This window comes from Dromiciops gliroides, chromosome 1 (assembly GCF_019393635.1).
Source record: "Dromiciops gliroides isolate mDroGli1 chromosome 1, mDroGli1.pri, whole genome shotgun sequence".
Lineage (NCBI taxonomy): Eukaryota > Metazoa > Chordata > Mammalia > Microbiotheria > Microbiotheriidae > Dromiciops > Dromiciops gliroides.
The window spans coordinates 40750734-40770930 of NC_057861.1; the positions used below are offsets into that span (position 1 = coordinate 40750734).

The 20197-nt window shown below is 43.0% G+C and overlaps 1 protein-coding gene across 1 annotated transcript in view; it reads left to right on the forward strand.

Moving 5' to 3' along the window:
* Positions 1 to 20197, forward strand: part of ADGRD1 (adhesion G protein-coupled receptor D1) — a 482794-nt gene that overhangs the window by 20595 nt on the left and 442002 nt on the right. Inside the window, exons 4-6 of the mRNA XM_043977059.1 lie at positions 3326 to 3439; positions 15070 to 15249; positions 19810 to 20064. Of these exons, the coding sequence (XP_043832994.1) occupies positions 3326 to 3439; positions 15070 to 15249; positions 19810 to 20064 (549 nt within the window). The remainder of the gene's footprint in view (positions 1 to 3325; positions 3440 to 15069; positions 15250 to 19809; positions 20065 to 20197) is intronic.

Here is a 20197-nt window from a genome sequence, read left to right on the forward strand (position 1 = left end):
GAACAACAATAGCCTGGCTTTGGAAATGGATTCATCATGGTATAATTGATGATGATTATACATGGTTGGTGTTACTGATAATGTTATATATCCATTTTCCCCAAGAATAAATAAAAGGGGTGATGGAAGTGGTGGTGGGGACAGGAGAATTTGGGAAGAAAATGGCCCCCATTTTTTCAAGGGAAAAACTACTCCCCAATATATTTGTTCCTTGTTATGTTGAGAGATATGGTTGGTTCTGTTTGATTCTGTGTTTGACTCATCTGTTCTGCCTTTTTTTTGTTGTCTCACCCAGCATTAAGAAACTACAACTTCACTGTGCTTACCTCCCATAATTCTACCTTTGTATATACCAATGACTCTGCCTACTCTAACTTCTCTGCAACCGTAGGTGAGGACTTAAATATTTTTGTGCTGCATTTGTCAAGCTTGGACCTGCGATTTATTTAAAGGCCAGTCTGGTTTCTGATTAGAATTCAGTTACCCTTTTTTGAGATGTCAGGGAAGTAAATGTCCCAGGGAATAGTAAAAACCTACATTGAACACTGCAGAAAGTGGGGATTAGAAATTGCAAATTGGGTTCAAGATTGTTTGAACTATTGGTAGCTATACCATAGGGTTTCTTACCCTTGGTTTGTATCATGGACGCCTGGCAGTCTGGTAAAACCTATGGCCCCTTCTCAGAAGCATGTTTCTAAATAATTGGAGGAAATGATCAATTTCAGTTTCAGGTTAGTGAAAATAAAGATGTGATCCCCTTTCCCCCATCTAAGTTTGTAGACACCATGAAATCTCAGACACAGGACCCTTAGGGGATCTGTGAACCCCAGGTTAAGAAGCCCTGCTGTAGCACACCAAGGGGGATGTGAATTATCTCCTGTTAAATCAACAAGCATTTATTAAGCACCTAATATGTACTAGACATTGGGGCTACAAAAAAAAACCGTAAAAGAATCTGCTCTCAAGGAGCTGACTAGTGGGGGAATTCAACATGTAAGCAGCTATGAACAAACATGATATCTAGAGGATAAATTGGAGATAAATCACAGAGGGAAGGTACTAGAATTATTGGAGATCAGGAGAGGCTTCTTATGAAAGGTGAAATTTTAGCTGAGGCTTGAAGAAAGCCGGAGAAACCAGGAGGTGGAGGTAAGGAGGGGAGAGAGCTCTGGGTCTGGGGGAAGCCAGAGAAAATGTTCAGAGCCATCACGAGATGGAGGGTATAGTCACTGGACAGCGAGGGGGTGGTAAGTATAAGAAGACTGGAAAGTTGTTGGTGGGGGCCAGTTTAGGAAGGGCTTTTTTTTTTTTTTCAGGGCAATGGGGATTAAGTGACTTCCCCAGGGTCACACAGCTATAAAGTGTCAAGCATCTGAGGCCGGATTTGAACTCAGGTCCTCCTGAATACAGGGCCAGTGCTTTATCCACTGTGCCACCTAGCTGCCCCTTAGGAAGGGCTTTAAAAGACAAACAGAGGATTTTATATTTGATCCTGAAGCTTGCTTGTTGACTTGACTTGAGTTATGGTGCCTACAGTGGGTCTCAAGGTCCCTCCCCAGGTGGTTTGTTTTCAGATTAAAGGAACAGAACAAAACAAAACAAAACCAGAATAAAAACAAAACCAGATCCAAGATCAGTCCTTTTGTAAACAGGGATGTGGCCAAGTCCTCTCCATAGGCTATATATTTTGGGGATTCAAAATTGTGCTTTTTGATTTCATTGGAAACCTCTATTGTGATAGATTCCTGTAAGCCTGTCACATGTAGTTGAGACTAAATGAGATGTTGGTAAAGTGCTTAATGAAACTCAAAGCATTTTGTAAATGTCAGGGCTTACGATTATTACTATAAAATACAACAAAACTAATAATAGTATATAATAATATAATAGTAACAACAGTATATAGTAATAATAATAATAATGACAACCATAAAGGAAAGTATTCTAAATCTGACCTCATACGACTGTTAAACCTTCCTTTCTTCTGGACCTGGGATGAAATTCCACAAAGTGGAAGTTTCCAGAAGTAGGTCTTTAAAACATTTTCTTCCTGGATGCTGGTAACATTAATAAATATTTTTTTAAAAAGGAAATAAAAAAGTCCCTCCCCCCAAGGAACCCTATTAAACTAGATCATGAAATGATCTGGAGGCAACGTTTGCTTAGTGGATAGAGTATTGTACTTGGAGTCAGAAAGACTGACTTCAGATACTACTGCAGATACTAGCTGTGCGACTCGATGCCTCAGTTTCTTCATCTAATGTGAGGGGATAGGAGTCAGTGGATTTCTAAGGTCCCATCCAGCTCAAATCTATGAACCTATGATCTCAGTGCATTTTGGCATCCAGAATGATCTGGTTGGGCTGTCAGCATGGCCTAGTTGCCAGGTCTCTCCTTAAACTTGTACTACCCTTCCCCCTCCCCTCAGAAAAGTAAAAAAAAAAATCCTTCCATGAAAAAATAGTTGAATGGAGTAGGTATGATCATCGTTGAGCAGATGCCTTTAGAGCCAGTCATCATCCTGCTTCTGTTGGCTGGAGAAAACTCGGTGAGTTGAATCAGGTGATGAGGATGAGGAGGAGGAGGAGGAGGGAGGAGGCTTAGATAGGCCACCAGGTGGGATAATCACATGATTGACATGGGTCCCTTAAGGGCAGTGGACGTATAGTTCAGCAGCTCACATGGTAAAGGTGTGTTGTCAACTAGGAAATTAATGAACTATAAACTTTGAATGACACTTAATTTTTATAGTTCTCTCTTATCTCCCCCATAAACCATTTGTACTGGGCACCCATCGTCAGTTATGGTGATATTGGCTGTGGGAATCAAATTGAATTAGGCTGCCTTTATAAGGACAACAGGAAGTATGAAACAGGAAGATGAAACTGTTTAGATTGGTAATTGGCTGGCTTATTGAGTCGTGGATATTTAAGTCTACCTAGAGTGGATTTTATTTATTTATTTTTAAAAGATTACTTCAAAATTTGGCAATTGAGGTCCCTAATTAGAGCCCAGAAGGAGATGGAGTTTAGGATTAGTCATTTTAAATTCTAGTTTGAATCTAAATATTACCCTTGTAAAATTAAGTAAAGTATGGAGGTGGGAGAAGGAAGGCCCTAAAGTAATTTCTCCAGCAATAAAGCATAGATAAGGTTCAGGTCAGTGGCTCAGATCTCCATGGGGAACTCAGGGAATAGCCACTAGTGAGAAATGCTATAAAAAAACACACTTTAGCTACTTACAGACCTGACTCATGTCCTCAGAAGGTGTTGCCTCACAGGATGATTAAAGGATAATGTTGTCATTTTTTTTCCTCTTTGCCTAGACATTGTAGAAGGGAAAGTCAGTAAAGGCATTTACCTCCGAGAGAAGAGAGGAGTCACGTTATTGTATTACAAAACCTCTTGCATTAGTAACCCAGCCCAGTGTGATCCTGAAGGTAAGTGATGGGATCCTTTCTTATGTTTTGAAAATGGGATCTCTTGGGTCCAGCTTTATCTCGAACTTTCATTAAACACACATTGATTAAGCACGCACTATGCTCATATTGGAGCTATAAAGATCGATGTGAAACAAAAGCCTTGCCCTCAAGTGGCCCACATTCTACTGGGTAGCAAAACAAAAAAAACCAAAATGATCTTGGGGGCAGCTAGGTGGTGCAGTGGATAAAGCACTGGCCCTGGATTCAGGAGGACATGAGTTAAAATCTGGCCTCAGACACTTGACACTTACTAGCTGTGTGACCCTGGGCAAGTCACTTAACCCTCTTTGCCCCACAAAAACAAAACAAAAAACATTCTACTGGATAGGGTCTGGTGGAGGTGGGGGAACAATTTGTGAACACACAAATCAGCACAAAATGCAAAGTAATTTTAGCATTTATATAGGGCTTTGAGGTCTGCAAAGTGCTCTACCTCTGTTGACTCATTTGATCTTTGCAATAACCCAGGGAGGTAAGTGCTATTGTTATTCACATTTTACAGAAGAGGAAACTGAGGTTGAGAGACGTTAAATGAGTCCTCAGGGTCACATAACTGGTGTTTGAGAGGTTGGCCTTGGGGAAAAGGGCCACTTCATCAGAGACTGAAAGCAAAGGAGGAAAGAATGTATAATGATGTTTTTGAGATTATAAAATCATAGATTTAGACTTGGAAGGGACCTCAGAGGTTAAATTAGATAGTCTAGAATAGGGGAGGAGAGGGAGTATGTTACATGGAATTCTTTCTTCTTAAAAAGCAGATCCTCTTTCTGAATTCTGTTAAGTTTAGGACATGGGAAAGCCAGTTGACATCTCCCCATGTCTCCAATCCATAGTGGACATAGATGGGATTAAAAACAAAGAAAAAGGGGTCAGCTAGGTGGTACTGTGGATAGAGCACCGGCCCTGGAGTCAGGAGGACCTGAGTTCAGATCCGGCCTCAGACACTTGACACTTACTAGCTGTGTGACCCTAGGCCAGTCACTTAACCCCAATTGTCTCACCTAAAAAACCAAAAACCAAAACCCAAAACAAAGAAAAAGGCATTAGCAGTGGATAATCCACAAAGTGAATAATTGAGAATTCCTCTTTTTCTTCAGAAAGGAAACTGGGCTTCTGGTACTTAGATTCTGGGAGGAGGGGAAGACATGCTATGCCAAATTGAAAACCCAGTGGAGAACTGTTCTTCCACCTTTGAGCCAAACTCCCTCCTTCTGTCTATTTAATTTTGGCTTGAAATAACTTCCTATATCTAGGAAAAGTGATTTTAAAGAAAGCCTTCTATGAAGGTTCCAAAGGCTTTTTGGCGATCACATGGCCTTATCAAAACAACGTGGTGATGAGTTAATTGTAAATGATTCAGAGAGACATATGGATTACATTTCAATCAAAATAAACAAAAGCTTTCTAATTCAGCGGGAAAGTACTTGAGAAAACATGTTTTGGGCTTTGATGAGACCAAAAAGCTTTGGAAAACTGTTTTGAGGGCCCAAAAACATGGCCAGGTTTACACTTTACCAATTCAAGCTGTTCTTGAGTTCGAAAAATATTATAAACAGGTTTTTCTTGTCTGTGTCTCTAAATTAAAAAAAAAAAGAAAACAAAACAAATCGGAGGCTGGGGCACGACTGGATCACAGATTTGGAGACGGAAGGCATCCTAGGGGTCATCCAGATGGGCACCTTCGTTTTACACGTGAAGATACTGAGGTTGAAAGATTGGAGCATAAATCCGGAATGGGAAGAGATCCAAGTGCTTATCTAGTCCTCAATACTTCCACTTTACAGAGAAGAAAACTGAGACCCAAAGAAATGAAGAAACTTACCTAATGTCACGTAGTTCCCAAGTGTCAGAGCTGAGAATTCAGAAAGGATGGATTGGAGGACACAAGGACAAATATCCCTAGTCTGGAAAGAATCAGAGTAATGTTTTCTATACTTCTAACTTACAGAGGTCGGAGAGGTCTCTGAAACTGGGAGTTTTACCAGATGAATGGACCTTGCTTGGGCAAAGAGAGAGTTCACTGTAGCCAATGTTCTCAGGGAACATGTCAGAGTTGGAAAGGCCCTCAGTTGGCCATCTATTTTTTTTTTTTTTTTTTGCTGGGCAAGGAGGGTTAAGTGACTTGCCCAGGGTCACACAGCTAGTAAGCGTCAAGTGTCTGAGGCTGGATTTGAACTCAGGTCCTCCTGAATCCAGGGCCGGTGCTTTATCCACTGTGCCACCTAGCTGTCCCTGTTGGCCATCTATTTTAACTCGTGTTGTGGGTTGTTTGGTTGTTTCAGTTGTCAGACGACTCTTCGTTACCCCATTTGAGGTTTTCTTGGCAAAATTATTGGAATGGTTTTGCCATTTCCTTCTCCAACTCATTTTACAGATGAGGAAATGGAGACCAACAGGGTTAAGTATCTTGCCCAGGGTCTCACACAACTAGTAAGAATCTGAGGCTGGATTTGAACTCAGATCTTCGTGATTCCAGACCAGGTGCTCTATGCATTGCACTACCTATCTGTCCTAGTCCAGCAAGAATCCCTTCTAGTTGCAGTGACTGACAATATACAAGCGCTTTAGGATCTTCAAAGCAAGGTACTTTATTTCACTGGATTTTTACAAGCCAACAAGATAAGTGCTCCAGTTATTATTGTCTCTTTTTTTATAGATGAGGAAATTGGGACTGAAAGGGGTTGAGAGATTTGTGCAAGGATGCATAGCTAGTTTCTTTGGTGGTATAAAAATCCAGGTCCTTCCCACTCCAGATGAAGCCTTTACATCATCTGCAACAAGTGGCCATCCAGCCTCTGCTCAGAGACTTCTAGTGAATGGGAAATCGTGACATCTTGAGGCAAGCCATTCCACCCCTAGAGAACACTAATTCTTTATTTTTTTTTGAGGCAATACGGGTTGTGACTGACTTACTTAGGGTTACAGTGCTAGTAAATGTCTGAGGCAGGATTTAAACTCAGGTCCTCCTGAATTCAGGGCTAGTGCTCTATCCACTTCACCACCTACCTGTCCTTGAGAGCACTAATTTTTTTTGGGTGGGGCAATGAGGGTTAAGTGACGTGCCCAGGGTCACACAGCTAGTAAGTGTCAAGTGTCTGAGGCTGGATTTGAACTCAGATCCTCCTGAATCCAGGGCTGGTGCTTTATCCACTGTGCCACCTAGCTGCCCCCAAGAGCACTAATTCTTTCTTTCTTTCTTTCTTTCTTTCTTTCTTTCTTTCTTTCTTTCTTTCTTTCTTTCTTTCTTTCTTTCTTTCTTTCTTTCTTTCTTTCTTTTTTTTGAGACAATTGGGGTTAAGTGACCTGCTCAAGGTCACACAGCTAGTAAGTGTTAAGTGTCTGAGGCCGGATCTGAACTCAGGTCCTCCTGACTCCAGGGCCAGTGCCCTATCCATTGTGCCACCCAATTGCCCCAAGAACACTAATTCTTAAGAAGTTTTTCCTTACCTAAAGACTAAATTCACCTCCCTGCAATTCCCACTTAGTACTTCTCCTTTTTAAACTCTAGGAAAAGTAGGGAAAATTTGCTCCTTCTTTTCTATAATAAACCTTCAAACACTAGAAAATATCTATTGTGCCTTCCCTGGGTCTTTCCTCTGGCCTTCAACTTTCCTACTTGAGGGAGATTTGGGAACATTTCCAGTTTCTTCAACTGTTCCTCATTTGGCACCAATCCAAGGCCACTGGTCAGTCTGGCCATACATCTCTGGGCATTCCAGCTTGTCCATGTCCTTCCTAAAGTGTGTATATGATAATTTGGATATATTCTGATTAGAGTACAAAACAGCAGGATTTTCACCTCTCTAGACCTGGCACTCTGCCTGTTCCTCTGTAACCCAAAATTGTCTTTGTTTTCTTGGCTGCCATATCACACTGGTGACCCATATTGAGCTTGCAGTCCACACGTGTTACTTGGAAGATCAAATCAACAGAAAATGAAAATACTACACTTCTACTTATAGCTACAAACTCCTTTACTATAAAACAATTGATTGGAGCCAATAACAAGGTCCAAGATTGAATACCTTGAGTTTTTCACCCTGTGAGAGAGAATAACACATGGTTAGTATAGTCCCAGAGAAATGGAATGGGAAAAGAAAGGGTGAAATCTCTAGGCAATCTAGAGACAATGTAGTATAATGGAAAAAAATCATAGGATTCTGGGGCAACTAGGTGGCACAGTGGATAGAGTACCGGCCCTGGATTCAGGAGGACCTGAGTTCAAATCCGGCCTCAGACACTTGACAGTAGCTGTGTGACCTTGGGGAAGTCACTTAACCCTCATTGCCCCAGAAAAAAAAAGAAAAAAAGAAAATCTTAGGTCCAGTCTATATTCTTTTCTCAATGAATGTTTCTCCTGACCCATTAGATTATAAACTCCTTGAGGACAGGAATTATTTTTGGGGTGTGTGTGTGTGTGTGTATACCCAGTACTTAGCACAATGTCTGTCCGGCACATGGTTAGCCCTTAACGCATGCTTGTAGATTATTTGATGAAGGGAGTTGCCCAGTGTCACAGAGGTACTATGTAGTAAAACCTGGATGAGAATGTAGGACCTCTGCCCCCAGGCAGAGCATACTTTTCTGCATGACCTGGTACATAAATCAGGACTGTTTTGTATTTGATTTTTGCTGGTTAGCTGGAGGCGTGCCCAAAGCTGGGAAAATGGCCCTACCATGAGCTCAAATCCCTAAGGATTGCTGTGCCCTCCCCACCCTTTTTTATAGGCTAACTTTGCATAAGACCTGGGAATTGGGGTGGTTTAGGGTGAGGGAAGCCATTCTTTAATTAATCCCTGCAGTTCAAATCCTCTCTCAAGTAAGAGTCAGGAGTTTTATTCCCTGTTTATGCAAAGTGAAAGCTCTAAGGGAAAATACCCTTTAGAAAACAACTTTCCCCTAGAAGCTGGGAGAACTTCCAGTCTCCATGACAGAAATGCTCTGTACTTCTGAAAGAGAATTCAGGGTTCAGTTTCCTCTCCTCCCCTCCCCTCCCCTCCCCTCCCCTCCCCTCCCCTCCCCTCCCCTCCCCTCCCCTCCCCTCCCCTCCCCTCCCCTCCCCTCCCCTCCTCTCCCCTCCCCTCCCCTCCTCTCCCCTCCTCTCCTCTCCCTCCTCTCCTCTCCCCTCCTCTCCTCTCCCTCCTCTCCTCTCCTCTCCTCTCCTCTCCTCTCCTCTCCTCTCCCCTCCTCTCCCCTCCTCTCCCCTCCCCTCCCTCCTCTCCCCTCCCCTCATCTCCTCTCCTCTCCTCTCCTCTCCTCTCCTCTCCTCTCCTCTCCTCTCCTCTCCTCTCCTCTCCTCTCCTCTCCTCTCCTCTCCTCTCCCCTCCCCTCCTCTCCCCTCCCCTCCTCTCCCCTCCCCTCCCCTCCCCTCCCCTCCCCTCCCCTCCCCTCCCCTCCCCTCCCCTCCCCTCCTCTCCCCTCCTCTCCCCTCCTCTCCTCTCCTCTCCTCTCCTCTCCTCTCCTCTCCTCTCCTCTCCTCTCCTCTCCCCTCCCCTCCCCTCCTCTCCCCTCCCCTCCCCTCCCCTCCCCTCCCCTCCCCTCCCCTCCCCTCCCCTCCCCTCCCCTCCCCTCCCCTCCCCTCCCCTCCCCTCCTCTCCCCTCCCCTCCCCTCCTCTCCCCTCCTCTCCTCTCCTCTCCTCTCCCCTCCCCTCCCCTCCCCTCCCCTCCCCTCCCCTCCCCTCCCCTCCCCTCCCCTCCCCTCCCCTCCCCTCCCCTCCCCTCCCCTCCCCTCCCCTCCCCTCCCCTCCCCTCCCCTCCCCTCCCCTCCCCTCCCCTCCCCTCCTCTCCCCTCCCCTCCCCTCCTCTCCCCTCCCCTCCTCTCCTCTCCCCTCCTCTCCTCTCCTCTCCTCTCCTCTCCTCTCCTCTCCTCCTTCTCTCCTCCTCTCCTCCTCCTCCTCCTCCTCCTCTTCTTCTTCTCTCTTCCTCCTCCTCCTCCTCCTTCTCCTCCTCCTCCTCCTTCTTTGTAATTGTCCTTAACTCTTTTTATTCCCCCAAAGTTTTGCTTTACTAAGAATTCAAAGAACATTTTTTTCCTTGAGTGGTTATAGCCTTCATCTTGAAACTCCAGTAGATTCTCAGTGAAATCCAATCTGGATGACTCTGGTCCATTTATACTTAACTCATCAAAATGATGTTGTGGAAGGCAGAAGTATCTGCAATATTGAGTGGACGAATCCGATTAAAATTTAATTGAGGGGGCAGCTGGGTGGCACAGTGGATAAAGCACTAGCCCTGGATTCAGGAGGATCTGAATTCAAACTTGGCCTCAGACACTTGACACTTACTAGCTGTGGGACCCTGGACAAGTCACTTAACCCTCATAGCCCTGCAAAAAAAAAGTAATTGAGAAATATTTAACAAAATAAGTACAGATACAATAGAACATAGAGAATGTCAGCATGTGGTTTTCTAAGTCAATAGTATGGTTAAATGGTCTCCATTTCTTCCATTTGGTGGAAGGCATATCAGATGGCCATTTTGACCCTTTTAAACAGTTAAAAAAAACCCCATGGATGGAGGTGGGCTTTCAAATCGTTTGTCTGTCTAGTTATAGAGTCCAACTTCAAAATTGATCTTGATTAATCCACTTTTTCTAATCTTGGATCTCCCCTGGATTGATTTGTACTTACACTTAGGTGATTATCTTGGATAGTAATTCAGCCCCTGAGGTGATGGAGCAGGTGAATATCTATAGACATAGATGTGTCTTCCTTCTGATTGGCTTGACAGTACATTATTTGGACCTCTCCTAGCAATCAAAAGGCAACTCTGATTAGTAGACATTTTTATGACAAGTGGGCTAAGAGTTCTTAGCTCTTCCCTATTACTTCATCGATGGGGGAGGGGTAGCAAAGACATCCTCATACAAGGACCTTAGCTCAAACTGGCCTCTATCCGGTAAGCAGAGGCAAGGGACCCCACCCAAGCTAATTAGGGAGCAGATGCCTTGGGAGTTGGGAGTAATTACCTTATTCTATAATGCCTTTCAGAAAAGCTACCTGACCTTCAGAGGCTGGAGTCTGGGGAAATGGATAGATTCATATAATAAACAGTACAATCCAACATTAATTTTCCTCAGGTCCCTTCTATTGCTAAGCATAGTCATCTTATAAACCTATCAGAAGTTGAAGTCTGTTGGCTTAGTCTTCATGAAACAATGGCCAATTCCACAACACGATGAGGTATCAGAGAAGGATTAAATTGGCAGTAGTCCAACCAGGGACTTCCTTTTTCAGAGATGGAAATGTATAGGTTTTTCTGCCCAAAAAAGTAGACTCTGCTTTCTGGCCTACATTAACCATAATCTCTCCTGAATTTTTGACTTTGATGGGGACATTTGCTGAATCTGATTCTCCCACTTGTGTAGAAAAGGGTGCTAATGTCAACTAAATTACAAAAGATGAGACTTTTTTTTGCCGCCCTCCCATCTTCCATTTCAGCATCTATTTCCTCTCTCCCTTTGCCTGTTTCACAGATGCCTGCACTCCTAACAGCTTTCGACCTCAACTGGAAAGGGCCCAACAAAGTCATTTCCATTATAGTGTTAGTTGATAAAACCAGAAGGTTACTTACATTACTCCTTTTAGGGGTATTTGCATTTTAATGGTAGACTCTTGAAAGTTGAAAAAGCTTTTGGACTTAAATATATGTATAATGCAGTTGAATGATTGTTGGGATATGAGTCCAGTTCAATTCTGGAATCTACCCACAAACCATCTATGTGACCTTGAACAAGTATCGTCCCCCCTTTCCACATTTCCTTATTTTAAGACAAGGGAGCTGGGCTAGATTAATGCCATATTATCCCTCTATTTAGCTGGCCTCAGACCCTATTCTTTGCCCTGCCCATTTTCCATTCTCCCCCCTCCCCTCCTGATTCCGGGTCTATTGTTCTATTCACTACGTCATGCTTCCCTTAGGTAGGAAGTCTAGGACAAAGACCAATGGCCCCTATTTATCCTCATCTCTTTGGTGGGAAGTATCTGGGAGGAAAGGAAGGGACTCAATTTCTTCCCAGCTTTCATAGTCAATCAATTAACAAGCATTTATTAAGCACCTATCATGCTCCAGGCACTAGGGATATAAAACCAAAAAATGAAACTGTCCCTGCCCTCAAGGAGCTTATAGTCTTTCTAAGAGTAATGGGCTAGTTTGCTCCAAACTTGCAGTATTAACTGGAGATGTCAGCTCATAGTTTGGAGCTGAGAAGAATCTCAGAGGTCATCTAGTCCAATTTCCCCATTTCACAGAGGAGGAGAATGAGGTTGCCCAAGAACACACAAGTAGAGCTTCCTCTGACTTCAGGTCCAGATTGCCTCCCACCATGTTGGTAGCAGGATGAAACAGAATAGAATCAGTTAAAGTCTTCTTCAGGCATAAGACTTTACAAGCAAAGACCTTCCCATCCTTCTGTAACCTCTATGTTCTTTATTTTTCCTGTGGAAGATGTTCCCACCATGTCATTTTGATATGCCCAAGTAGAATTTTTATATGCTGCTGAAGCCCTTTGGAAAAATTGACTTCTACAATACCTATTGGGACTTATTTTATTATCTTTTTTATAGCAAAATTATACTATGAGTTCTATTTGTTTCCCTTTTTGGTGCATAGTACTAGAGAATGGTAAGCCAGGCATGACCCCAACAGACTATGATGGGGAATGAGTTGAGGACATTTCACTGTCTCTTCTGGGTCTTACTGCCACTGGAGGTCTGGGCTCTGCTGATCACTGTTCTTTCTGTCTTTAAAGAGTTTGCTCTAAGAGCTGACCAAGTATTATTTTTGGACTAGGCTGGTGGTGAGGGATAGTTTCAAGAACAAATGGCTTTGTCTCCCTGTAATCACTTAAGGAGACTAATTGGCTAAGTGGTTTATCTTTTTATACAAAAAATGAAGGATTGGGAAGATTTTTGACAATTTAGAGATATGTCTAGAGGAGGACTATGAAGACAATGAGGAAAATGGAGTCCATATTATAAGTGGACAATAATAATAATAATAATAATAATAATAACATTTATATAGTGCCTACTATGTGTCAGGCATTGCGCTAAGCAAATTATAAATATTGTCTCATTTTGATCCTCACAACAACGATGGAAAGTAAGTTTCCTTATGACCCCCATTCTACAGTTGAGGAAACTGAGGCAGATAGAAGTGAAATGACTTATCTAGTCATATAGCTAGTAAGGGTCTGAGAATGGGACTGAACCCAAGTCTTCCTGACTCCAGGACTAGCACTTTTTGTACTATACCATATAGCTTGCCTATAGCTCTCCAATATCTGTTAAAGCATTTGATATAGAAAGAAAAGACTTGGTGGTGGTAGTGGGGGATATGACAGAAATCCACAAATATTTGAAAGAATGCCACGTGGAAGAGGGTTTTTGATGGAGATGGTTGGGAGAACTGAGGCTAGCTTCCAAATTAAGCTTCAGAAGAATTTAGCTGAGACTGTGATGAGGAATGAGCTTGGGGAGCATATCTCTCAATAGGCTTCTATATACTAAATTTTACATTGAGAGATGTTTGGTTCTTGGAATGGAAACTTTCTAGGAATGGGGAGCAGAACCAGGAGTGATAAATTGATCCTGTGATTCTCCTTTTACTGGTGGAATGTTGGACAAGCCACTTAATGTTTCTAGGCCTTGGTTTTCTCATTTGTAAAATGAGGGGGTTTGACTAGAAGCTCCCTCTGAGGTGCTTCTGGGTATTGCAAAGAGTCAGATTTAGGGTTAACTGAGGCAAACAAATCCTTGCAATTAGTGCTATCCTAAAGAGGAGCCCTCTCTTTTGGGAAGTAGTGAGTTTCCCATCCCTGGAAGTTTTGATAGGAAGGCTGGATAATCCAAGAGAATGGTCATTGTGGAGGGGATATGTACTTGGGAAGGGTCTGGGCTAAATGGGTTCTGAAGTATCTTCTATTATGGAAATTCTGGAATTATGGATTGGAATGAAGTTAGGAAAGTCTCCTTCACCAATCTGGTGAGAAAGGAAAGGCAGATTTTGTTCACTGAAAATCCCAGCAGCCAGGGACTTTCCCTACTCATTCAATCCAATCCAATCCAATCCAATCTAATTTGATAAACATTTATTGTGCTTACCACATTTAAGTCTCTGGCCATACAAGACAAATGTGAAACAATGCCTGCTGTGAGGATCTTATGTTATCTTTTTTTTTGTTGTTGTTGTTGTTTTTTGTTTTTGTTTTTTGTAGGGCAATGAGGGTTAAGTGACTTGCCCAGGGTCACACAGCTAGTAAGTGTCAAGTGTCCGAGGCCGGATTTGAACTCAGGTACTCCTGAATCCAGGGCCGGTGCTTTACCACTGTGCTATCTAGCTCCCCCCTTATGTTATCTTGAATGTAGAAGGGATGGATACTATAAATTAAGGACAGCACAAGGGAAACTGAGGAAGGTGAGATTACTCAGGACTAGGGGACCTGGAAGTCTTATGAAGCCATAGATAAGGTGATGGCTAAGATAATACCCGAAGGAAGAGAAGGTTTCTAAAAGGCACGGAAACAGTAGGAGTGTTTTCAAGACATGGCCTATGGCTTGTGGGAGGGAGACAGAGAGTTTAGTCCAGGGAATAGCTGAAACCAACTTGGCTAAAATAGAGCATTTGTGAAGGAGGATAATGGGTAATGTTTGGAAAGGTAGGTTGGAGCAAGATTACAGAGAGTGTCAGACGCCAGGCTGCATAGTTTATATTGCCCTGTGAGCAATGGGGAGTAGCGGACGGGTTACAGGCCCTGCTGACCTATAGACTGAGACTTGGAAAGAACATTAGAAGCCATTTGGTCTATCTTCCTAATTTTTTTTGGCAGGGGGGCAGGGTGAGGCAATTGCGGTTAAGTGACTTGCCCAGGGTCACACAACTAGTAAGTGTCAAGGCCAGATTTGAACTCAGGTCCTTCTGACTCCAAGGCCGGTACTCTATCCACTGCTCCACCTAGCTGCCCCTATCTTCCTAATTTTACAGAGAAGGAAACTGAGATTGAGAGAAGGGAAGAAAATTGTCCAAAGCCACACAGGCAGTAAGTATCCAAGGTGAAATTTGAACCCAGGTCTGCAAACCTCAGAGCCAGTGAATTCTCTTTCCATTGGTTAGTAAGATAACTCAGCAGATAGAAGGGTGGACCTGGAGTCAGGAAAACCCGAGTTCAGCCTCAGACGTGTATTAGCTGAGTGACCCATAGCAAATCACTTAACCTATCTACTTTGGTTTCCCCAACTGTAAAATGGAGATAATGAGAAAACTTCCCTCCCAGGGTTACTGTGAGGATCAAATAATAATTGTGAGGATCAAATAATAATTGTAAAGTGCTTAGCATAGTTCCTGGCACATAGTAGGTGCTATCTAAATGAATATTTCCTCCCCCTTCCTTACTGCATACAGAAAGAGTTGGATCTGTGCTTTAAGAATGCCAATTTGGCAGTTTGGTAAAGGATGTATTAGAAAGGGGAGAGGCTGGAGTGAAGGAGACCAGTTAGGAGTCCATTCAGATAAAAATATATGCTACGGCTTGATATTGGTACTTTCTATGTCTCATTGATAACTGAATCTCATGCCTTCTACTTTCTCAGGAGTCACCTTTTCATTTTTCTGGAAGATCCAAGGAGAGCAGTCTAGGACAACCCTCCCAGCTTATGGAGGGCAGGTTATCTCCAGTGGATTCAAGGTCTGCTCCAGTGAAGGAAAAGGATCTGTGGAATTTTACACCCGTGAGAATTCCATGAAGTGGGAGGCCAGCTTTAGCCCACCAGGTACATTTCAGAGCCATCTCTGTTATCTTCTACTTGGAGCCTCTGAATAGGAACATACCTGCATGGTGGGGGCCCAAAGTATTCAATGATAAGGAGTAGGCCTGCCATATTCAGATAATAACCCTTAGCCGCAGGATTGTTTGGTCTGGTTACACAAGCCTTCTAAGCTTATTGCTTTTTAAGGTGTCATTAGGGAAGGTTATAAAGCTGACTATTTAAACATGCATTCCCCCTTTGCCACAGATCACATGTAGTTTTCAATCTGATTTTATGAGCATTTATTAAATACCTGTTATGTGCTGGAAACTGAGGTCTAGATAAGTGAAATGTTTCACCCAAGGTCACTTAACCAGTAACAAGCAGAGCTGGGAATTGAACTCGGGTCTTTTGACGTCAAATGCAGAGCTCTTTCCATAAATCCATGCTAAGATGATTATGGGTTGCCTTAGAACTGAGAAACCTTTTGCAAAGGAGAGATCTCAAAGAAATGAAGCAATTTCTACTCCAAGGAACTTACATTCTTTAGGAGGTTGGGGAGGATACAGTTTGTACACCAATAAGCAAATGCAAAAGACTTAAAAAGAAAACATCAAGTAATTGGAGGGCAGTGGGAGAACACTAACAACAGGGAAAGGAAGGAATCAGGGGTGTTGAAATGAGCTGAGTCTCGATGGGAGTTAGTAATTCTAAAAAAGAGGAGACAGTGGGACATTGGAATTAGAGTCAGAGGAGCCATGTGACCTTGGCCAGTGTGCTTGACCTCAGTTTACTCATCTGTAAAAAGAGAAGATGACTTCTCAAGTCCCTTCCAATTTTATATCTATGATCTTAGGAGGTGAAGAACTTGAGCATTCCTAGGATGGGAAATGGGCTATGCAAAGGCAGGGAGATGAGACATAATAAATGATACCTCGGGAGCAACAAACAGGCCAGCTTGGCTGGAATATTGAGGGTGTGAGGGAAAGTAATAAAAAAATTAATCCAGAAAAATAAGCTGGAGCCATATTGTGTTGTATTTTATCCTAGAGACCACCGGGAGCCACTGAAGCTTCTTGAGCAAAGGAGTTACGTGATTATTCATAATTTTGCCATAATTTTGACGTTGACCGTTGATTTTCTGCCGTTTATTCCATGTGATTGATTCACTCACTCAAAAACAACATAGTCAAATTGATCCTTTTCTCATTTCTGTCTTTGGCTAGTTCTGTTGCTCCAGTTTTTGTGGGTTGATGTCATTAGGGGCGAGTCATTTGGCCACAGATCTGTGGACAATTAAGTGTTTACCATTCCAGTGGCTTTCCCTGTCTTTGTGTTTTCCTTTTGGAACAGCCCGTGGAGACAGGCCCTGGGCGTCACATGCAATCTGAGGCCACAAGAAGTGGTGGGAGTGAGGGGGAAGGGAAGAGTGGGAAACATTCTTCTGCCCTTCTGGCCAGTGTGCTCAGATGTAGCGATGGGAGCAAGAAGGCTTCATGGAGCTAAACCTTGAAGAAAGACAAGGATTCCTAGAGGTGGAGATATGGAAGGAGTACATTTCAAGCATCTGCTTATGAACTAGGTTGAGCTATGATGCTGTGGTCCCAATGGCCCAATGATTGTCTCTTGGATAAACTCAGGAAAACATGGAATCTCAAGCTGGAAGAGACCTCAGTCAGAACTGTGAAGGTAGCTGATGAAAAGAAAGGCTTCTTCTCTTTTGGGGGCCTGGCCATAAGCCCTAAGGATCTGTAGATACTTTTGCCCTATTTCAAGAGATTTCTTTTCTTACCCTGTGTGATGAGCAGTAAGTCTGGTGGGTGATCTATTCAGGACATATAGACACCAACAATCCCTAAGACATGTGGGGAGTAGAGGGTGGAGACCAACCTTCCATAACTCCCCATTTACTGCCTGGGGAATGTGAGTTAGGGCCGGATAAGAGAGTTAAGCAATCTTTTTTTTCAAAATTATTATTTATTTATTTTTAACATTCTTTAAAAAAAAATTGAGTTTCAAATTTTCTTTCTCCCTCCAACTCCTCCCCCACCACTGAAAAAGCAATCAATATGAAATCAATTATACATGTGAAATCATGCAAAATATATTTCCATATTAGGAGATTTAAGATTTTAAATGAGTGTTATCAATATCCTAGCTGTTCTTAGAACAGGGCATCCAGGGCTTTGCCTCAGGGCACTAGACTTTGAGGGCTCTTTGAAAGTTCTTAAACTCTTCTAGCACATAGAAACAACGGAGGCTAGCGTCTAGTTGGCAAAAGTAATGAATTAAAGTACGAGGTTACCAGAAGGCATGGTGTGGGGAAGAGATGAATAGATTTTCTCTTCATCTCTTCCCCTCAAAGTGCATCCTACCATCAGCTGTTGCACCCCTTCTCCAGCCTGCCTTCCTATGTCAGGAGATCCTTACCTATGGGAAATGGTATTCTGTTTCCTTACTTCTCCATTAAATTTGTTTTGAACAAGTTGCTTGGAGGGAATTTGTAGTATTGCTCGCCTGTCCCCGGACCCTTTTCCACTTTTAAAAGCTTATCCCAAATAAAATACCTCATACATTAAAAAAAAAAAAAAAGCTTATCCCAGGTGCTAAAAATACAAATTATGGCCCTGATGCAGTTATAAACAATGGTGATGAAAAGCTTCATTTTTTTTTAAAAGAAATCTGACAAATTATGAAAACATTTCTCCCCCTACAGATACTTTTAAAACAACTCATTTATTCCAGCTCCATTTGTATGTGTAACTATGGAAGCCAAGATTCCGTTAAGATATAAACTTACATTTCGTTGAGCTGATTGGTGTTTGCTTGTTAAACTCAGATTTTTTTTCCAGCATGGGGGAATGTGGGGTATGGAGAAAGCATATACCTGGTGGTGTAAACTCTTGTTTGTCCACCCAATAGGTTATTATTATTCCTACCTTCAAGTGAGGGGGTAATTATACCTTAGACCTACTTAAGGGTCAAATATTCTTTGGAGGCTCAAAAATGACTAGGAAGTTGCATAATACTTAGCCAGAACACCTCATGTAATTGCTTTGCAATTTAAAATTACTGGCAAGATGACAGATGGTGTTTTGCTGTTCCAGAGCTGTTGTGTTCTCCTTAGCAGGGAGGCCATTATGATATCCTCACATCATTGTTTGGCAAATGTGTTGAGGTCCTACTCGAGGGAAGTGGCCCCAGAAATCCAAGGTTCATTCTTCCTATTGGTGAGCTCAGTTTTCCCAAGAGAGCAAAGAATATACAAATGTTTATAGGGAATGGTGGGGTGTAGAGGGTAGAGATTGGTCTTATGTAACTCTCCATTGGTATGACAAGCTTTTTGTGGGCTTCCATCACCCAGAGAATGTGAGTAGGGGGTACAACTTATACTCTGGACACTCAGCACCGGCCTTGAATACAATAAGCACTTCATTCCATGCTTTTCATTCAAAATTTAAGAGAGGCAGACCTTTTAGGAATAAGGAGGTGACAAGTGTACTCTTTCCTAGTCCGATCACATCTAGAATATTACTCCCATTTGTGCGCACCCCTATTTAAGGAGGTCATTGATTAGCTAGAGGCCAACCATGATGTCAAAGGGCCTTGAGTGTGTGGCATCTAATTAAAAGTAGTGGAAGTGTTAAGTCTGGAGGAGAGAAGATGGGGTAGGTAGGTGGTGGGGTGGCATGATCCACGTTTTCAAGTATTTGAAGGGGGAGAAATATTAGATTGGTTCTGTTTGGCCTCGGAAGGCAGAAGTTACAAAGAGGTAAACTGAGGCTTGAGGTCAGGAAAATCTTCCTAATAATAAGATCTGTCACAAAGTGAAATGGACTGCCTCAGGAGGGAGTGAGTTCCCTGCACTGGAGGGCTGTAAACAGAGGCTAGGTGCCCTATCACCCGGCATGTTATAATGGACACAGGATGGGTTGAGCTGGGTGGTCCCTGAAGTTTCTTCCAGTTTTGAGATTCTGTGATTTTTTTTTTTTTGCCTCTGCTTAGTAGCAAAGGAGAAAATCATGGCACCACCAGGGATAATTACCAAGCCTATTTTAAGTTAGTTAAAATTTACTCAATTTAGAAATAGATACAGGCATTGAAGTTATTCCCAGGAAACTTAGGAATGACCAGGGAAGAGGAGACCTAGAGGGGATATCTAGTTATATTTGAGTATTTGAAGAGTTCTCACGTAGAAGACAGATTTAGTTTAATGTAGACGTCAGTGGGCATCTGGAAAATGGTGAGAGGAAAGGTTCTCTCTGGGCTCCTTTCTAAGAATTCAAGCCAAAGTCTCCCTGGGAAATCAGATGAGTCTTGTTCCAAGTAACTGATGACCTACTCTTCTTGGCCTCAGAGAACAGCACTGGGGGCAACTGGTGTCAGGTGCAGAGGTGGATGTTGATTCCATGAAAGAACAGTGTTCCTAAGGGTGAGAGCTGTCCAAAATGGGCTGCCATAGGAGGTGGTGGGTTCTTTTCTACTAGAGGTCTTCAGGCAATGTCTGGATGACCCCACCTGTCAGAGATTCAGTGGAGGGGAATTCTGAGTCTATGATTCCTTGACTACTTGATTCTTCTCCAGGTCCCTACTGGACTCATGTTCTATTCACGTGGAAATCCAAGGAGGGCCTGAAGGTCTATGTCAATGGGACCCTGAACACCACAGACCCAAGTGGGAAAGTATCTCATGCCTATGGAGAATCCAACGTCAACCTGGTGATTGGCTCTGACAGAGACCAGCCCAAGAACTATGAGAATGGTGCCTTTGATGAGTTCATTATCTGGGAGCGAGCCCTGACACCCAGTGAAATCAGGATGTATTTTACAGCTGCCATTGGTGAGTGACAGTGTGAGCCACTGTGGGGGCCACTCTTTAAAGCAGCTGCTTCTGGGGCAGCTAGATGGCACAGTGGTTAAAGCACCGGCCCTGGATTCAGGAGTACCTGAGTTCAAATCCGGCCTCAGACACT